The sequence below is a fragment of the Ranitomeya imitator genome, chromosome 8, assembly GCF_032444005.1.
Source record: "Ranitomeya imitator isolate aRanImi1 chromosome 8, aRanImi1.pri, whole genome shotgun sequence".
Classification (NCBI taxonomy): Eukaryota; Metazoa; Chordata; class Amphibia; order Anura; family Dendrobatidae; genus Ranitomeya; species Ranitomeya imitator.
The window spans coordinates 26570891-26590288 of NC_091289.1; the positions used below are offsets into that span (position 1 = coordinate 26570891).

Sequence of the window (19398 nt, forward strand, 5' to 3'; positions counted from 1 at the left end):
CCTGTGCCATGCCAACAGCAAAGCATCCTTACAGCATTCCTGTTTGGGGCTTTTCCTCCAAGGTGGTGGACTCACTCACAATTTTGCCACGAATAAAGTATTGCATCTAAACATCATCCAAAAATAACTTCTTCCAAGCATCCAGAATCAATTTGGTGATGAACAATATAATTTGCCGAATAATGGAGCACCATGTCACAAGGTAAAAGGCATAGCTAAGTGACACAGTGAATAAAACATGGAAATTTTAGGTCCATGATCAGTAAACTCCCCAGATGACAAACCCAATGACAACCTGTGGTCAATCCTCAAAAAGCAGGCAGAAAAATAAAACCTAAAAATTGTGCTGAAGTCCAAACACTGATCAGATTAAAACGGAGAGACATCAGTCAGGATTTAGCCCAAAAGCGGATATCCAACATGCCAAGGTGAAGAGGATTAGTCTTAAAAATAAAAAGTCAACACCATAAATATTGAGTATATGCGAAAACTTGATGTATTGGTGAACAAAAGTTTCAAAAAGTATGAAAAGCTGAGCATTGTATTTCACTAGTAGAAACATCTGCCTAAAAAATGATGCATCGAACTTTGTGAAAACCTACCGTATATTTGTGTCGATCTCAAAACTTTTGGTCAAAATGGTAGAAACAAACACATAGAACGACAGATACATTTGATAGATAGGAAATGAATGGTTTATGGAAATAAACATTGAAGAACTAGTTATTCTCATACTTACCACTCCTGTCTTGACAATTCTCGTTCCTTCAAAAATGCGAGTTGTGTTGGCTGGAAAAAAAAAAAGATTTTCAAAGATTTAAAAGAACAAAACAGTTTTATGGAATTTATGATCATGGAAAGCCCCTATAATCCTGTTTTTTCATCATTACTTGTCTCGCCAGACAAGTTGAACACCTATGGTAATACCACAAAACATTTCTCTTGAACTCAAACAATGGAATTTAATTAAATCAAACATTTATTCCAAGATGGAAGATGAGAAGACGACTTGGAAGAAGGTGAGAGAAGTTGGACATCTACATGATTTAAAGCCACTTTTCAATGTTTCACATTTCATTATATGCACTGGCAGAATTAGCTGTAAACAGGTTTTATGAAAGTATCGGACTACATTCACAAAGCAAACGTCATATTTTCTAACTATCTCCTCTGAGTAGCTAGACTGAAGGACACAAAGAACACAAATGACGGACAAGGGCATTAGCTACCAGTGATATAGGTGAGACGATGACCCTGGTAATGTCAGCAGTAACTCCCACGGCGTGTGGACAGTGAGACACACACAAGGAGACATTACAATTTGATTTTTCCATTACGCTGCTTTTTCCTTAATGGGTTATTCTCTTCTTTTTCATTGAAAAACTGCTTGTAAAAGGAAACTTTACTAATGACCTCTATTAAATATCCACTCGTTTTACCGGCACTAATCCGTAAGACTGTGGACAAAAATGAAGCGATTTGAGGCTTCTAGAACGCCTTAATCGACCTTTAATACATAAGTGCTCATTTCTCCACGAATGGTCTGTATCCTTTTCTAGCCCAGAGATATATTTGCACACATAGTATATGAGGGAAATGTGGGCTACCGCCCAGAGCCCTAGGCTCCGGGAGGCCCGTGGCCAGATCGCCCGCCATCATAACAATGGTGGCGCACATATCCCAACAGGGAGTTTTCCAGGCGCCCCGATGTTGATACAGAATGGCAGCACAGCACGAGGGGAGCTCCCGTAGCCTCTGCTGTGACATGTCAGCGCAATGAAGTCATCAGAAGGTGCTGGCGAGCACCAGCATGTACACGCTGCCTGTAAGTACAAGTGGTGCCTCGGGGATCAGAGCAGAGTGCCAGGGGAACAGGAGTGAGGCGAGTAGTTTTTCTTTTTTTAATATGTACATGGCATGTGTGCCAATATATGGGCTATGTGAGGGCTCGTACTGTATATAGGTTGTTATTTGGGGGCTCATCTTGCGCATAGGGAGTTATGTGGAGGCTTATACTGTATATAGGGGGAATATATGAGGGCTCACACCGTACATAGGTGCCTATGTAAGGGCTCATACTGTATACAGGGGCTCATAATGTATATAGCAGGACATATGGGGACTCATACTATATATAGGGAGCTATATGTGGGCTCATACTGTATCTAGGGGCTATGCGACAGCTTGTGCTGTATATAGGAGTCTATGTGGGAGATCATAATTATCTAGGGGACTCATGTTGTATATTGGAGGCTATGTGAGGGATCATGCAGTATATTGGGGCTATAGGGGCTCATACTTTAAGTACGGGGCTATGTGAGGGCTCATACTGTATTTAGGGACTATATAAGGGATAATACTGTAACTAGGGGGCTATGTAAGGGCTCAAACTGTATATAGGGATTTATGTGAGGGCTCATACTGTATATAGGGAGTTATGTGAGGGCTCATACTGTATATAGGGAGTTATGTGAGGGCTCATACTGTATATAGGGAGTTATGTGAGGGCTCATACTGTATATAGGGAGTTATGTGAGGGCTCATACTGTATATAGGGAGTTATGTGGGGCTCATACTGTATATAGGGAGTTATGTGGGGCTCATACTGTATATAGGGAGTTATGTGAGGGCTCATACTGTATATAGGGAGTTATGTGAGGGCTCATACTGTATATAGGGAGTTATGTGAGGGCTCATACTGTATATAGGGAGTTATGTGAGGGCTCATACTGTATATAGGGAGTTATGTGAGGGCTCATACTGTATATAGGGAGTTATGTGAGGGCTCATACTGTATATAGGGAGTTATGTGAGGGCTCATACTGTATATAGGGAGTTATGTGAGGGCTCATACTGTATATAGGGAGTTATGTGAGGGCTCATACTGTATATAGGGAGTTATGTGGGGCTCATACTGTATATAGGGAGTTATGTGACGGCTCATACTGTATATAGGGAGTTATGTGAGGGCTCATATTGAATATAGAGAGTTATGTGAGGGCTCACTGTATCTAGGAGGTTGCATGTGGGCACATATTGTATGTACAGGGCTATGTGCGGGCTCATACTGTATAGAAGTGGGCTGTATGGGGGCTCATTGTATGTAGGGGCTATGTGAAGCTCATAATGTATATAGGGGATGTCAGCATACTTAATTCTGCTCAATATTAAGTTATACAATTAATACAAAAAATTATAATTAATATGTTAATATTGAGCAGAATTAATTCAGCCTATTGGTTCTGCCTCCACAATAGTTACCGTCTCTCATGTGGCCCCTTGGAATGGAAGTGAACAGGTTTTAGTTTTTACTTAAGTGATCGTTTGTTAAGAGACAAGTATATTCTTATTGGTATTTTGTTGCAATTTCTTAGAAAGTAAAGTTTTTCTTTCCCAAAAAATGTTGGAGTTTCCGACTTGATATATTTGGATATTAATGGGTATCCTGGCAAGGAAGCGATACCCATGTTCTCTACTGTGGTTGGGTCACCGGTAAAGAAAGTTCTGATGCATGGGGTAAGTAACGTTCTACAGCTCCGGGCCTCTCCAGAGCCAACAACAGATGCACTAATTAAGCTTAACAGATTGATTTAGGATCTTATGTGAAGACTTGCAAGTTCAGCAGCTCTCGCTCCATTACTCCTCTGTAGGGGCTGTCAGCAGGCAATGTCTATCCAGATTAATTTTCAGGTTTACCATCCATGAAAACATCAACTTTTTACACTCTGCAAAGTACCCAGTAAATATTTGCTTAATTTCCAATTTTGGACTAACAATGCCAGGCTCTTCATTTCCGTTACGGACATCTGACGATCCAACGGCTTGCCATGAATCTCTTCGGAAGCAGTCGAACAAACGGTTAATTTATTTTGCATTTCTTAATCACAAAGCGCAACACGCAGATTTGATTTCTGACAGCTCATTTTTAGGAGTACCGTATAGCGGTTACCGTCAAAGTGGAAATTAATTGGCCGGAGTGAAAATTAAAAAGATAAAATAGGCAAATAAGACTACTGAGAAGCGCAAGTGTAAAATGGTAATATACAGTACAGACCAAAAGTTTGGACACACCATCTCATTTAAAGATTTTTCTGTATTTTCATGACTATGAAAATTGTAAATTTCCACTGAAGGCATCAAAACTATGAATTAACACATACTTAACAAAAAAGTGTGAAACAACTGAAAATATGTCATATTCTGGGCTCTTCAGAGTAGCCACCTTTTGCTTTGGTGACTGTTTTGCACACTCTTGGCATTCTCTTGATGAGCTTCAAGAGGTAGTCACCGGAAATGGTTTTCACTTCACAGATGTGCCCTGTCAGGTTTAATAAGTGAGATTTTTTGCCTTATAAATGGGGTTGGGACCATCAGTTGTGTTGTGCAGAAGTCTGGTGGATACACAGCTGATAGTCCTACTCAATAGACTGTTAGACTTTGCATTATGGCAAGAAAAAAAGCAGCTAAGTAAAGAAAAACAAGTGGCCATCATTACTTTAAGAAATGAAGATCAGTCAGTCCGAAAAATTGGGAAAACTTTGAAAGTGTCCCCAAGTGCAGTTGCAAAAACCATCAAGCACTACAAAAAAAATTGGCTCATTGAGGACCGCCCCAGGAAAGGAAGACCAAGAGTCACCTCTGCTTCTGAGGAGACGTTTATCCGAGTCACCAGCCTCAGAAATTGCAGGTTAACAGCAGCTCAGATTAGAGACCAGGTCAATGCCACACAGAGTTCTAGCGACAGATACATCTCTACAACAACTGTTAAGAGGAGACTTTGTGCAGCAGGCCTTCATGGTAAAATAGCTGCTAGGAAACCACTGCTAAGGACAGGCACCAAGCAGAAGGGACTTGTTTGGGCTAAAGAACACAAGGAATGGACATTAGACCAGTGGAAATCTGTGCTTTAGTCTGATGAGTCCAAATTTGAGATCTTTGGTTCCAACCACCTTGTCTTTGTGCGACACAGAAAAGTGAACGGATGGACTCTACATGCCTGGTTCCCACCATGAAGCATGGAGGAGGAGGTGTGATGGTGTGGGGGTGCTTTGCTGGTTACACTGTTGGGGATTTATTCAAAAGTGAAGGCATACTGAACCAGCATGGCTACCACAGCATCTTGCAGCTGCATGCTATTCCATCTGGTTTGCGTTTAGTTGGACCATCATTTATTTTTCAACAGGACAATGATCCCAAACACACCTCCAGGCTGTGTAAGGGCTATTTAACCAAGAAGGAGTGTGATGGGCTGCTACGCCAGATGACCTGGCCTCCACAGTCAGCAGACCTGAACCCAATCAAGATGGTTTGGGGTGAGCTGGACCACAGAGTGAAGGCAAACGGGCCAACAAGTGCTAAGGAACTGGGAACTCCTTCAAGATTGTTGGAAGACCATTTCCGGTGACTACCTCTTGAAGTTCATCAAGAGAATGCCAAGAGTGTGCAAAGCAGTCATCAAAGCAAAAGGTGGCTACTTTGAAGAACATAGAATATAAGACATAATTTCAGTTGTTTCACACTTTTTTAAGTATATAATTCCACATGTGTTAGTTCATAGTTTTGATGCCTTCAGTGTGAATGTACAATTTTCATAGTCATGAAAATACAGAAAAATCATTAAATGAGAAGGTGTGTCCAAACTTTTGGTCTGTACTGTATAATTTATGAGAAATTTCAAAAAAATAGATTTTTTTTTCCAAATATGTTATAACATACATTGATTAAAGACAAAGGTTTATATAGAAAAAAAAGGAAAAAAAATCTATTAATATAAGATATGTATTACAGCTAAAAAATGAGGGCACCTGACCCAAAAAAAATAACATAGAAAGGCAGATTCTGAGTGACCCGAGTGGTCTCTTCATGCGGTTTAGCCCCTTTAACTTGAAAGGAGATGGGTTGCAATCCTGTACAGTGCTTAAAAGCGCAACCAGATGGAGTGAGACAGGATCGCAACTCTCGGACTGCCCAGTGGTTCTCCCAATTAAACACGCAGATACATAAATATATAAAGCTGTCATGTTCGGGTCGGGAGGGCCTCTGGCCAGTCCGTGCACTGCGTTCCAATTTGGGTCTGATTTATTTGGTCGTCTGACTGTGCCTTAAAGATTATATTCTGATTTCCCGTAGAAAGTATAATATCTGATAATCCAAATTAGTATTAAACCAAGAAAAACAAAGAAAACTAATCTATCCAATAAACTTTATTAAACAAAATAAGGATAAAAGACTGACACAACACCCAGACCCCTCTAAATGGGGGTGGGTCAATTAAAAAACCTGGCCCAAAAAGATTGTAAAGGGCAAAGGGTGGGAGGGACAACGGGGCCGATAGCAAAAACCCTACACGTCCCTACAAATATTCCCTGCCTGTCTGCGGAGGTTGGCACCCTCTTGGACGCAATATGGCGCCCCCGCTCACCGTCGACTCACCCTTAAGGCCCTATAAGTCCCTCTACATGTATAAAGATACTATACCACAAACAACACCCAATACATGGCCTAACCAAACTCGGGACCAAAAAAAGAGAAAAAACACCAGGTAGTGATTCACCAGTAAAGACAAACGGTCTGACCGTACCAATCCCTAATGCTAAAGTATAACGCCTGAAACTAAGGCTAATACACCCTAAGGAGTCCCTAACCGAGTCTCCCTACCTGTCAGCGGAGGTTGGCACCCTCTTGAACGCAAATGGCGCCCCCGCTCCTCGGCGGCTGCCCCTATTAACCCTGGCTGAATCCCTAAAAGAAGATATATCGGGATACTAAATACGGGTGGTGCCTTAGGGGCTATACTAGTGACCCAGATAAATAGGTCCCTATAGCTCGGTCAGACCCTAAAGATAAAGCAAATAGCAACAATACTTAAACCAATGCTTGCACGGCAATAGGAAAGATGTATATAACAGCTTAACGAATACAACTATATTATGATCACAGTTGGTAAAGTACTCGTATGCAAATACAATGGTTGCGGGGAAAAAAAAACAAAAAAAAAAAAACACAACTGGTGAAAAACATATAAACTTAAAAGGCCTGAAACACTTATCTGTGTTCAGGTCTCGCCTCTACGCGTTTCCCCCCCATGATGTGGTTCCTCAGGAGGCATATGGGAAAAAGAGATACTGTGTGAATAGATCACATCAGAGATACATGTTGTGCCTGGTTGCAGGTCAAGGAAACACTGACTAAAACGCCATTAAATAGTCTCCTCCCCCCCTCCCCAATAGGGACAAAGGGTTAAGGGGCTAATTACCACCTGTGTTCGCCGCTTAAAAAAAAAAAAAAATATTCATGTTCATATTCATGTCCACCCCGCTCCAACAGCGCATGTGCCTGGGCGCAATGTTTCTGTCCGGCATCTCATCCCTGGACAAACAGCAAAAGCGCATCGACGCCGACTTAAGGCTAATGTAAATAATGCCATAAACACCTTTGCATACAGCTGGGTGCGATATTCATACCCACCCAGCTGTATAAGGGACACCCATACTGGAGCCACAGCAACGGAGGACAACTATACCGGGGTTACACAGGGACATTAAACCACACATGTTAAACATTATAGCTGGCACATTTTGCGCCCTAGAAGTGTAGTGATTGCGCCATTGGTTATATTTAAAGGACCCCTTACATGTAATCACAGCTGCACCGTCACATACACATGGCCCAAGTATAATATTATGGACACCTATTGGCGATCCCTTAAAACCTGGCGGCCCTTACATGTACTTAAGAAAAAAAAAAAAAAAAAAAAAAAAGATATGGCGTTTACAAAAAATATTGGCATGTGATGCTGTACTACCCACCACACAACACGTGGTTTCCATGTATAACTTATAAAAGCACCACATACAAATAGTTTGTTAACCATGTACACTAATTGTATAAAAATAACAATACATATAGATGTATTTTTATGCATATATCACCTCCATATGATATTTAAATTCTGAAAAATACACTCAATATATAGTGTACATGTATAAGTATGCGGTGAACTATAGTCAGCAGAGACCAAAAACCCGCAACCACACTACCCTAAGTCTATTAAACGTAGATGATAAAGAGTATGCACATTGTGCACCACATTCCTATACTCTTATGAACATTCCTGCAGGCCATCTACTAGGTCTGCAGCGCTGTATTATTTTAAATCAGGGGAAAAGGGGAGCGAAGACAAACCTGACGAAAACAATTCACACAAAACAACCAAAAGTAAGCCGCTCGTTAAGTCCTCCTGGGGCTACTGAATCCATCCTAAATATCCATTGTGTTTCCTTTTGCAGGATGATCCTATCCCAATCACCTCTCCTACCATTCTGTTTTATTACTTCCAGAACACAGAATGAGAGAGTCTTGCTGTCACCCTGGTGTACCTCCCAAACATGCCGTGCTACGGGGGTATCTCTATTATTTTTGATATCTCCCAAGTGTTCCCCGATCCTCCTTCTCAACTCCCTTTTGGTCTTCCCTATATAATTCTTCGGGCATGTACACGTAGCCATATAGACCACACCAATGGTTTTGCAATTAGCAAAGTCTCTACAGAAGAAGTTTCTCCCATTCTGTGCACTCTTAAAGCTCTTACATGGTGTTACATAATCACAGAACGAACAGTTACCACATCTGAACGTACCATTGATGCGTCTATCAAGCCAAGTTCCCTCTTGTTTCGGTCTCTTATAGTGGCTGTGTACGAGCCGATCTTTCAAAGACCGTCCTCTGCGGAAGGTAATCTGGGGTCTATTTGGGATGATATCCGCCAGGGTTTCATCCAGCTGTAAGATCCCCCAATGCTTTTTAAGGACACTAAATACCCGGTTCGTTTGGTTGTCATAGGTTCCAATAATCCTAGGGGTATTCTCTGCCTCTAGTTCTCTATGTGTCTGTAGGAGCGTATGTCTCTCTCTACTCATAGCATTCCTAAAGGCCGGGTCTAAGACCTCATCCGGATACCCACGCTCACGGAACCTCTCCCTCAGATCGTATGCTTGTGTCCTAAAGATAGCAGGGTCAGAGCAGTTCCTTCTTACTCTTAAATATTGTCCCCGAGGGATCCCCCTTTTCAGGGGAACTGGGTGATGACTCTCCCACCGAAGCAGGGCGTTACTAGATGTCGGTTTACGAAATAGCCTTGTATCCAATGTACCACTGGCATTAATGGTAATTTTAACATCCAAGAACGCTAATTCATGTTCATCATTCTCAGATGTAAACTTTAACCCAAAGCAATTATCATTCAACCCTTGTACAAAGCTGTTAAACTCATTTGCTGTACCATTCCACATGACCAAGACATCGTCTATGTATCGATACCAAGCCGATATCTTGTCAGTCCACCATTCTTCTACCCCAGAGAACACTACGGTTTCCTCCCACCAGCCCAGGAGGAGATTTGCATACGAGGGTGCACAAGAGCAACCCATCGCGGTCCCCCTGAGCTGGTGGAAGTACTTACCGTTAAACAGGAAGTAGTTGTGGGTTAGGACAAACTCCATCAACTCTACTACAAATTTACTGTGTTTCTCAAAAAAGACGGCTCTTGTCCTTAGATAGTACTCCAATGCCTTCAGGCCCATACTGTGAGGAATGCTGCTATATAAAGCCTCGACATCTATTGAACCCAAAATGGTCCCCTGTTCGACCACCACACCGTCTACTTTTTGGAGCAGGTCCGATGTATCACGCACGTATGAGGGTAATGATGTTACAAATGGACGTAAGATGTTATCGATATAAATGCCAACATTCTGGCTCAATGAACCAACACCTGAAACTATGGGGCGGCCTTTTAAGGGGGAGAGACCCTTATGGACCTTTGGGAGGGCATAAAAAGTAGGGATTGTCGGGGTACGAGGAACCAAAAACTTATACTCGTTGTAGGAAATCAATTTGTCACGTAGACCAATGTCTAAGATAGTCATTAATGACCCAATAAACCTATCCGTAGGGTCATTCTCAAGTACACCATATGTCTCCCTGTCATCAAGGATAGATCTACACATTCCCACATATCTCTGGTGGTCGAGGATGACCAAATTGCCACCTTTATCAGATGATTTGACAATGATCTGGTCATTCTTCTCTAGTTTCTCCAAGGCCTCCCATTCCTCACTATTCAAATTTGGTGATGTATCCCCATTCAGTCGGCCTATTTTTTTAAGGTCATCCTCGACCACTCTCAAAAAAATGTCAATATTCGTGTAATCACCTGGGGGAGGCATACGATTGCTTTTTAATTTTAGGTCAGTCTGTGGACCTAGTCCTCTCTCCCTCTCACTGTCCTCCAGAAGGCCCGTCAGAACATTAAGCCCCTCCAGGTCCTCTTCTGATATACCCAATTCTAAACATTGTTGTTTGTTATGCAAAGAAAAAAACTTCTTCCATTTTAATTTACGACAGTAGAGATTTAAATCCTTCACCCAAGTGAATGTATTGTACCATGTTGTAGGAACAAATGTAAGTCCCTTTCTTAGCACACTAATTTCACCAGGTGATAACATATGGCTACTGAGATTTATGATTTGGTTCTCATCATATATATTCATTACATTCGTTTCCTCAACTCGTACCCCGTTGGGGCCCTCTGCTCTAAAAAAGACGAAGAGTGTGTAGAGGTGGATAATGAGGAAGATGATGGCATTGGGACTAAAGGTCTCGTAGGTGCCCCAAAGCCCGTGGTTACATTCCCTTGGCCCATGAAGCCCTGCTCCCGACCTCTGCCTCCTTGATATCTGCCCGTATATCCTCTTTGTTTCTGCCATTTTCCTTTTCCCCTATATGATGAAGGCCCACCTCTACCTCTTTGTCTCCAAAATCCTCCCGGCCTCTCTGTGTCTGAGCCCTCTGCCTCAGAGGAAGAAATTTCAGAGGCGATATCTACGCCTCCTGAGAAATTATACGCACTATTAGTTTTAAACTCTTCTGAGTCTCGTATGAATTGTGTATGTTTACGATTCTTAAGTTGGTTTTGATAACGTTCTACTGAGATCTGTAGATTACTCTCCTTTTTATTAAACTCAGGATCAGATTTAAACAGTAGTGTCTTCTCTATTAATTCATTCAGTTGTTTAGATGTGGTTTCTAGAATCTTTTTTTCTTCCTCTAGCAGTAATTTCATGAACCTAACAGATGAGGCTATGGACTCTTCCCGCCAGGCCTTCAAAAGGACGGGGTTGCTTACTCTCGGTGATGGAGATATATTTACACGCAATCCCTTTGGTACAATGTTGTTCTTAATATAATTCTCCAAAGCTTTTGTTTCCCATAAAGATTTCAAATATTTTTTATAGCATCCAGTAAGTTCTTTAAATGTGGAGTATATGGATGGGCTCGAGTCGGTACCCGTGTAGCCTGAGTCAACTGAAAACACCCGATCCGCCTCACTCACCCATGATTCAGAACAGATAGGCCCTGATAGAAAACCAGCCATAGTAGTCAAAAAACAGTAGAAAGTATAATATCTGATAATCCAAATTAGTATTAAACCAAGAAAAACAAAGAAAACTAATCTATCCAATAAACTTTATTAAACAAAATAAGGATAAAAGACTGACACAACACCCAGACCCCTCTAAATGGGGGTGGGTCAATTAAAAAACCTGGCCCAAAAAGATTGTAAAGGGCAAAGGGTGGGAGGGACAACGGGGCCGATAGCAAAAACCCTACACGTCCCTACAAATATTCCCTGCCTGTCTGCGGAGGTTGGCACCCTCTTGGACGCAATATGGCGCCCCCGCTCACCGTCGACTCACCCTTAAGGCCCTATAAGTCCCTCTACATGTATAAAGATACTATACCACAAACAACACCCAATACATGGCCTAACCAAACTCGGGACCAAAAAAAGAGAAAAAACACCAGGTAGTGATTCACCAGTAAAGACAAACGGTCTGACCGTACCAATCCCTAATGCTAAAGTATAACGCCTGAAACTAAGGCTAATACACCCTAAGGAGTCCCTAACCGAGTCTCCCTACCTGTCAGCGGAGGTTGGCACCCTCTTGAACGCAAATGGCGCCCCCGCTCCTCGGCGGCTGCCCCTATTAACCCTGGCTGAATCCCTAAAAGAAGATATATCGGGATACTAAATACGGGTGGTGCCTTAGGGGCTATACTAGTGACCCAGATAAATAGGTCCCTATAGCTCGGTCAGACCCTAAAGATAAAGCAAATAGCAACAATACTTAAACCAATGCTTGCACGGCAATAGGAAAGATGTATATAACAGCTTAACGAATACAACTATATTATGATCACAGTTGGTAAAGTACTCGTATGCAAATACAATGGTTGCGGGGAAAAAAAACAAAAAAAAAAAAAAACACACAACTGGTGAAAAACATATAAACTTAAAAGGCCTGAAACACTTATCTGTGTTCAGGTCTCGCCTCTACGCGTTTCCCCCCCATGATGTGGTTCCTCAGGAGGCATATGGGAAAAAGAGATACTGTGTGAATAGATCACATCAGAGATACATGTTGTGCCTGGTTGCAGGTCAAGGAAACACTGACTAAAACGCCATTAAATAGTCTCCTCCCCCCCTCCCCAATAGGGACAAAGGGTTAAGGGGCTAATTACCACCTGTGTTCGCCGCTTAAAAAAAAAAAAAAAATATTCATGTTCATATTCATGTCCACCCCGCTCCAACAGCGCATGTGCCTGGGCGCAATGTTTCTGTCCGGCATCTCATCCCTGGACAAACAGCAAAAGCGCATCGACGCCGACTTAAGGCTAATGTAAATAATGCCATAAACACCTTTGCATACAGCTGGGTGCGATATTCATACCCACCCAGCTGTATAAGGGACACCCATACTGGAGCCACAGCAACGGAGGACAACTATACCGGGGTTACACAGGGACATTAAACCACACATGTTAAACATTATAGCTGGCACATTTTGCGCCCTAGAAGTGTAGTGATTGCGCCATTGGTTATATTTAAAGGACCCCTTACATGTAATCACAGCTGCACCGTCACATACACATGGCCCAAGTATAATATTATGGACACCTATTGGCGATCCCTTAAAACCTGGCGGCCCTTACATGTACTTAAGAAAAAAAAAAAAAAAAAAAAAAAAGATATGGCGTTTACAAAAAATATTGGCATGTGATGCTGTACTACCCACCACACAACACGTGGTTTCCATGTATAACTTATAAAAGCACCACATACAAATAGTTTGTTAACCATGTACACTAATTGTATAAAAATAACAATACATATAGATGTATTTTTATGCATATATCACCTCCATATGATATTTAAATTCTGAAAAATACACTCAATATATAGTGTACATGTATAAGTATGCGGTGAACTATAGTCAGCAGAGACCAAAAACCCGCAACCACACTACCCTAAGTCTATTAAACGTAGATGATAAAGAGTATGCACATTGTGCACCACATTCCTATACTCTTATGAACATTCCTGCAGGCCATCTACTAGGTCTGCAGCGCTGTATTATTTTAAATCAGGGGAAAAGGGGAGCGAAGACAAACCTGACGAAAACAATTCACACAAAACAACCAAATCTATTAATATAAAAAAAATCTATTAATATAAGATATGTATTACAGCTAAAAAATGAGGGCACCTGACCCAAAAAAATAACATAGAAAGGCAGATTCTGAGTGACCCGAGTGGTCTCTTCATGCGGTTTAGCCCCTTTAACTTGAAAGGAGATGGGTTGCAATCCTGTACAGTGCTTAAAAGCGCAACCAGATGGAGTGAGACAGGATCGCAACTCTCGGACTGCCCAGTGGTTCTCCCAATTAAACACGCAGATACATAAATATATAAAGCTGTCATGTTCGGGTCGGGAGGGCCTCTGGCCAGTCCGTGCACTGCGTTCCAATTTGGGTCTGATTTATTTGGTCGTCTGACTGTGCCTTAAAGATTATATTCTGATTTCCCCCCTCCATGGTTTATGGCACTAATAGACATAGCCACTTACTCGATAATATGGTTGACGTTAACATTGCGGGGTTTTTACTTTAGCTTCTTTTTGCTGGTTGAGCAATGAGATAAAAAATTACCATTAGAGTACAGAGTTGAGCAAAAAGATTTGCAGGACCCTAATCCAGCGACTAAATCATTGATCCATTGCCGCTGGATCAGATTATTGCAAACCTCCTACCGGCAACCCCAGCGCTTCTTTCAAATAGGTGGCCAGTTTGACGTCAATACATTACGGCTTGAGACACTTGGGATTTTGTGGGGTCCTAATTAAATCAGAAAAGGCACCTTTGATCTGCAAGAAGTAGGAGTTTACCAGAACTCTAATCCGGCAGCCACGAACTACCAACAAGGTTGCCAGAACGAGGTCCTACAAATCTTTTTGCTCACTTCAAATGTATCCATTACCCAAACCGGAAAGGTTTCTTACCTTGAAAAAGCATTGTTTGGCTAAAGTCACTCCGCATGTCATTGCGACATACCGCCTGCACTCTGAACAGGTATAGGATATCGGGTGAGACGTGGTTAATGGTGACATTCTGTAGAGAAGAAGAAAAGAAAAAAACATAGTGACAAGGGTCGTTAGCAACACTGAGACTACTACTTGAAATGAGGCAGACAACAACAGCGGTGAATATTCCCCGATTCCTAGTGTACCTTATGATATTTATATATTCACATCACACTCTCAGACACTCACCCAAAAAGCTCCGAGTCCCTAAATACACTACAAGGTATTAATTTAAAACTGTCATGGATGTCATTAAAAAAGCAATTTTAAGAGCTCAATAATGCTCGCCTTCACAAAGAAACGTCGGAAAATATTTATGCGGCCAATAAAATGATAGATCAGTTGGAATCTATGTATTTTTCACTTGTTTGTCTCTTTGGCTTTTATGCCTTTTTTATGGAGCAATAAAACCGATGAAGTGTCTTGTGCTACATGCCCAAGCCAAAGGCGATATCATAAGTAGCCCCCATAAATAATGAGCGCGGAGCACACCCCTCTCTACCTCAATTCACTTCTCAAGTAGAACATTGAAATGTCCTTTGTTACAGGAAAAAAAATGTCACTGGCGAAGCGGAAGACAGCAGACCTCTCTGTCCCCAGACTCCCCTCGCGTAATTAGGCTATCACACAATGCACTATACACAGACTGAACAAAGTGGTGTGATATTCTAGAGGATGGCCGACCACAAATACATTCAGGTTTTGGTGTGCCGAAAGCTGATAAATTAAAAAAGTACAATTTAAATTAGCTTTACATTTATTTGACCAGTTTTCTACCACAAGTTAAAGAGGTTGACCACTTCATTATTGATGACGCATCCTTAGTATAGGCAATCCATATCAGATTAGTGAAGGTGCGACCTGCGGCAGCACCAACAATCAGCCGTTACTGGACCGGATAGAAGTTCTCAGATGCTCCCGGGAAAGCAGCAGCACCGTCAAAACTATAGTGGTCGTTGCCGAATTATATAGATCAATCCCCTATTCATTTAAATAAGGGTGGATCTCCACTACTCAGCCGCGGTCACAATATAAATGACTGAATCACTATGTTCAGCCTCAGCCACCAGCTGAGATCTTTGGACCAGCACAGATAAGATCTGATGGGCAGAGGAATCGGGTGTCGCACCCTCACTGATCAGAGATCTATGTCCTATCCTGAGGATAGACTATCAAAAAAAAAAAAAGTAGTGGCCAACCCCTCCAAGACTGAATTCACATCCATATGTGACATCTTGCCCAAAAAACTAACAGGTTCATATACACCGAAGAGACTGTTAGTTTGAGTCAGAAGACACGTAGTCGGTCTAGGGATTATGGTCTTCACATGTTCCGTAAAATATGAGCCTGTGATTTAAGCTTAAAAAGATTGAGATCTGGACCCGACTTGTTGACAACAACCTCAGGGGCGGTCTAAGGTTGCTCGGAGGTGGGACTACCAACTTAATAGATCGTAAGCAATTTCTTTATATAGAAAATAGTAAAATCATATAAGCAAAGTTCCAACAACTACACAAGGTTTGAATGAGCAAATTGGTCCACAGCTACAGTCTATAGACTGGTAACGGTACCCAATTTTGTATTAAAAGAGAATCTGTCACTATGAAAATTGTCGCTGAACTAATACAATATGTAGACAACTGATGAAAGATTCCAACAGTGTAATTCTATCGGAGCTCGCTCTGTTTCTCACGTAAGCCGGCACACAGTCCATGGTGTGCACTGTAATGCATCCTCCGGACTCCTAAACTCAGAGATAAAATCCAGCATGGACTCCTACGCGGTTCAGTTCATTATAGACTACAGGTCAATTGCAGATCTACTCTATGGGAGGATTTAACTGTGAAAGGGACATCAGAGAGAATTACGTAGTTGTAGTTCAGCTCTCCACATATTATAGTAGTTCACAGGCAAATTCATTTTAGCTGCTACCTGCTATTATGTTGCATACACATTGAACACCTTTAGTAATTGGTTACTACTATATTACCATATGCAATAGAATTGAGTGGCTTTTAATACATGCATATGGCACCTTGAAAATATGAGGGCAACAACTGGTTAAGTCTGGATGGAGCCTAGAGCACTATATAGTAATATACAGTAGTAGATACAGTAGGATTGAAGAAGAAAAAACTCTATAGCAAAGATACCAATTGAATCATTATCGAACAGCTTTGTACACAAAGTGACTACATCGGAAACGTCAACTCAACCCATGATTGGTGACCTGCCCTCAACCAGCGATTGACTGAGAGGATCTGTCCAGCCATTACTAGTGGGTTGAGGATGGGACCGGGAAGTACCGACTAGTGAAACTGGGTAAAATCTGAAACAAAACCCATGAGGGATTCAAGAGGGTAATTATTTTTACCTAGCCTGAGTAAGCAAACCTCTGTAAGGGATGCCACAGGGAATTAGGTCATTTATATGGGCTGGCAGGTAAAAAGTTGAAATAAAGGACACTTTGATTTCTGCGATCCGATGTCTAATTCCAGAGAAATCCATATTTTTCTAAATATGTAAATGAGCTGTTAAGATCTATGGTCCAGGAATAGATCTTCCTGAGAATCAACCTTCAGAGCTTATTTGAAATGAAACGTGGTGTTACCAGTATGAGACATGTAATGACTGACAGTCTGCTCTACTGATCTACATGCTTTACACGTGTAATGTGCTCTTTCAGTTAAAATAAGCTCTGCAGGCAGCTTCTTTGGATGATCTATGTTCCTCCCATAGATCTTAAAAGCTAATTTACATATTAAGAAAAACATGGATTTCTCTGGAATAAGACATCGGATCACGTATCAAGTTATCATTTTATTCAGCTTCCTATGACCTATATGCTCCTACAGTGGGTTTAGAAAGATTGATCCTGCTGACAGATTGTCTAACTTTCAAAACGTATTATACAGCCATTCTGACATGCATTTTCAAAATGTGTGCATTAGCATCAGCAGGTCTAAGATATATTTATTAATGTGTGCAGTTTGTAATCTAAAAAGGTATCTTCTCGTATTGGACATTAATGAACACAAAGCAAAGTAATACATTTGTCGACATAGCTGGTATTGAAAAGTCTTAAAAGGGTGGTCTGGTGCCTAAAATGTATTAACAAAATATATATCCTTACATCTTAACCCCTTTTGTAATTTGCTATATTAAACAACAACCTACACTTATTCCCCTTATCTAGCTAATCCCTAGGTATTTTTTATTGTACTTCCTGAAATGTTTCGTTTGAAAGGAGTCTCAAAACATGACATCACAGGAAGCCGGGGCTGCACTCACTCCCTGCAGCATCCATTGCACTTCCTGAAATGGGATGTCATCAGGGGGCAGCGCTGCAGTTACTCATTAGTTTCTTCCATTGTTGCCCCTCTGAAAACATCCAGGATAATGGGTGATGGACACAGTCAGAGATGCTCTGAAAACATCCAGGATAATGGGTGATGGACACAGTTAGAGATGCGAGTGCAGCGTCGGCATTCCGCTTCCATCTCCGCTAGTTTTTTATTTTTTTAATCAAGATTGAAATTTCAATTTACTTGGATTTTAGGACAAAAAAAAAGGACATTCATTTTTTTCATGTGAACATTGATATCAATATAGGAACATCTCATATTGGTGCCTAAGGTTACTGTGTATCAAAGGGGAACAAAATGGAGGCTTTTTTTGGAAGGGACGCCAACACGCTAATAACAGATAAAAGCGATATGCAATGCCAAGATAAAACATTCCTAGTTTTCAATTAATTTGACATAATTAATATCGTGTTCCCTACATCTATACGTGTTCATGAATTGACAGTGATCTGAACTATATTCGCAAGGCAAGTTGCTTTTGCTAATTATTGCTCGCCCAACTTTATCTTCCCCCAACTGCCGTCCCTTATGATAATGTAATAGTTACAAAGAAAATCATCCTGGAACATTGTAACCTTGTGCGTCGTTCAATTGATTCCTTCTCTATTCTCTGAACCAGAGTGGTTCCTTACGTGACCCAGATAACAATGTCTAGTGGGGGAACAGAAAATATAAATGGAAATGAAGGAAAGTAATCTTTATCTGGGAGTGTTATTGTGGAAGTTATGGAGCTGGCCCAGAGGACTGCACATTCAGATATAAAATCCGAAAAAAAAAAAGTCATTAGGCGATGTATTGTAGGCGCTGGCATTTTTCATGTACACACACAATTCCAGATTCCGTTATTTTACCAGCCGGTTCAGATTAACGTTAAATGAAGCCCTCGGAAACCTGCAAGTGTTACTTTGATTTCTTGCAAGGGCAAAGAAATGTGTGCTGGTTTAAAGAGGAGAATGCTGAATGAGGAAATCCTAAAATAGTTTGGAGCTGAAATAATATTTGCATTTAAAAGCAATCTGGCCAAGTCATTTTTTTTCTCTGACTGGTCAAGTCTTTCCTTAACCCTTAGGATACTAGGGATTGCCCTCAACCATACATGACTAACTATGGGTTCCCCATTTGAAGAAGTTTGTTGTGTCCAAAAAAGTAGTTAATCTGATGATGGTTTGGAAGCTAAATGTCACATATTCCTTCATTTACTTTTTGCTCTAGGGGCAAAATATATATATATATATTCCTTTTGTGCTATTGAAGAGTCGGAGATTCCGATTTAGCCTGGATTTAAATGGGTCATGCGTTGCGAAAAAGAAAAAGTGACTGAGGCAGAAATCAGGATGGAGTGCAACTGCGTAATACAGATCAGATCTAAATTCAGTCTCCCTACACAGATCACAAGGCTTGATGACGACTGTGGCAAACGTGGAAGTGTAGAAGGACTTGCTCTAGTAGGAAAGCCAATCGGTGGCTCTGTGGGTAGTAAAACACTTCTTAGAAGAGGTCTTCGAAAATACCTTTTCACTATTGTTTCCATCATAAACTTTACAAGTTGTCAA

General features: G+C 41.2%; 1 protein-coding gene across 2 annotated transcripts in view; it reads right to left on the reverse strand.

Moving 5' to 3' along the window:
• PTPRG (protein tyrosine phosphatase receptor type G) overlaps window positions 1–19398 on the reverse strand; it is a 572884-nt gene that overhangs the window by 141569 nt on the left and 411917 nt on the right. For both annotated transcript variants that reach the window (XM_069736625.1, XM_069736626.1), the window contains exons 10-11: window positions 14400–14508; window positions 740–789 (exon numbers count right to left, since the gene is read on the reverse strand). In XM_069736625.1, coding sequence (XP_069592726.1) covers window positions 740–789; window positions 14400–14508 — 159 coding nt within the window. The remainder of the gene's footprint in view (window positions 1–739; window positions 790–14399; window positions 14509–19398) is intronic.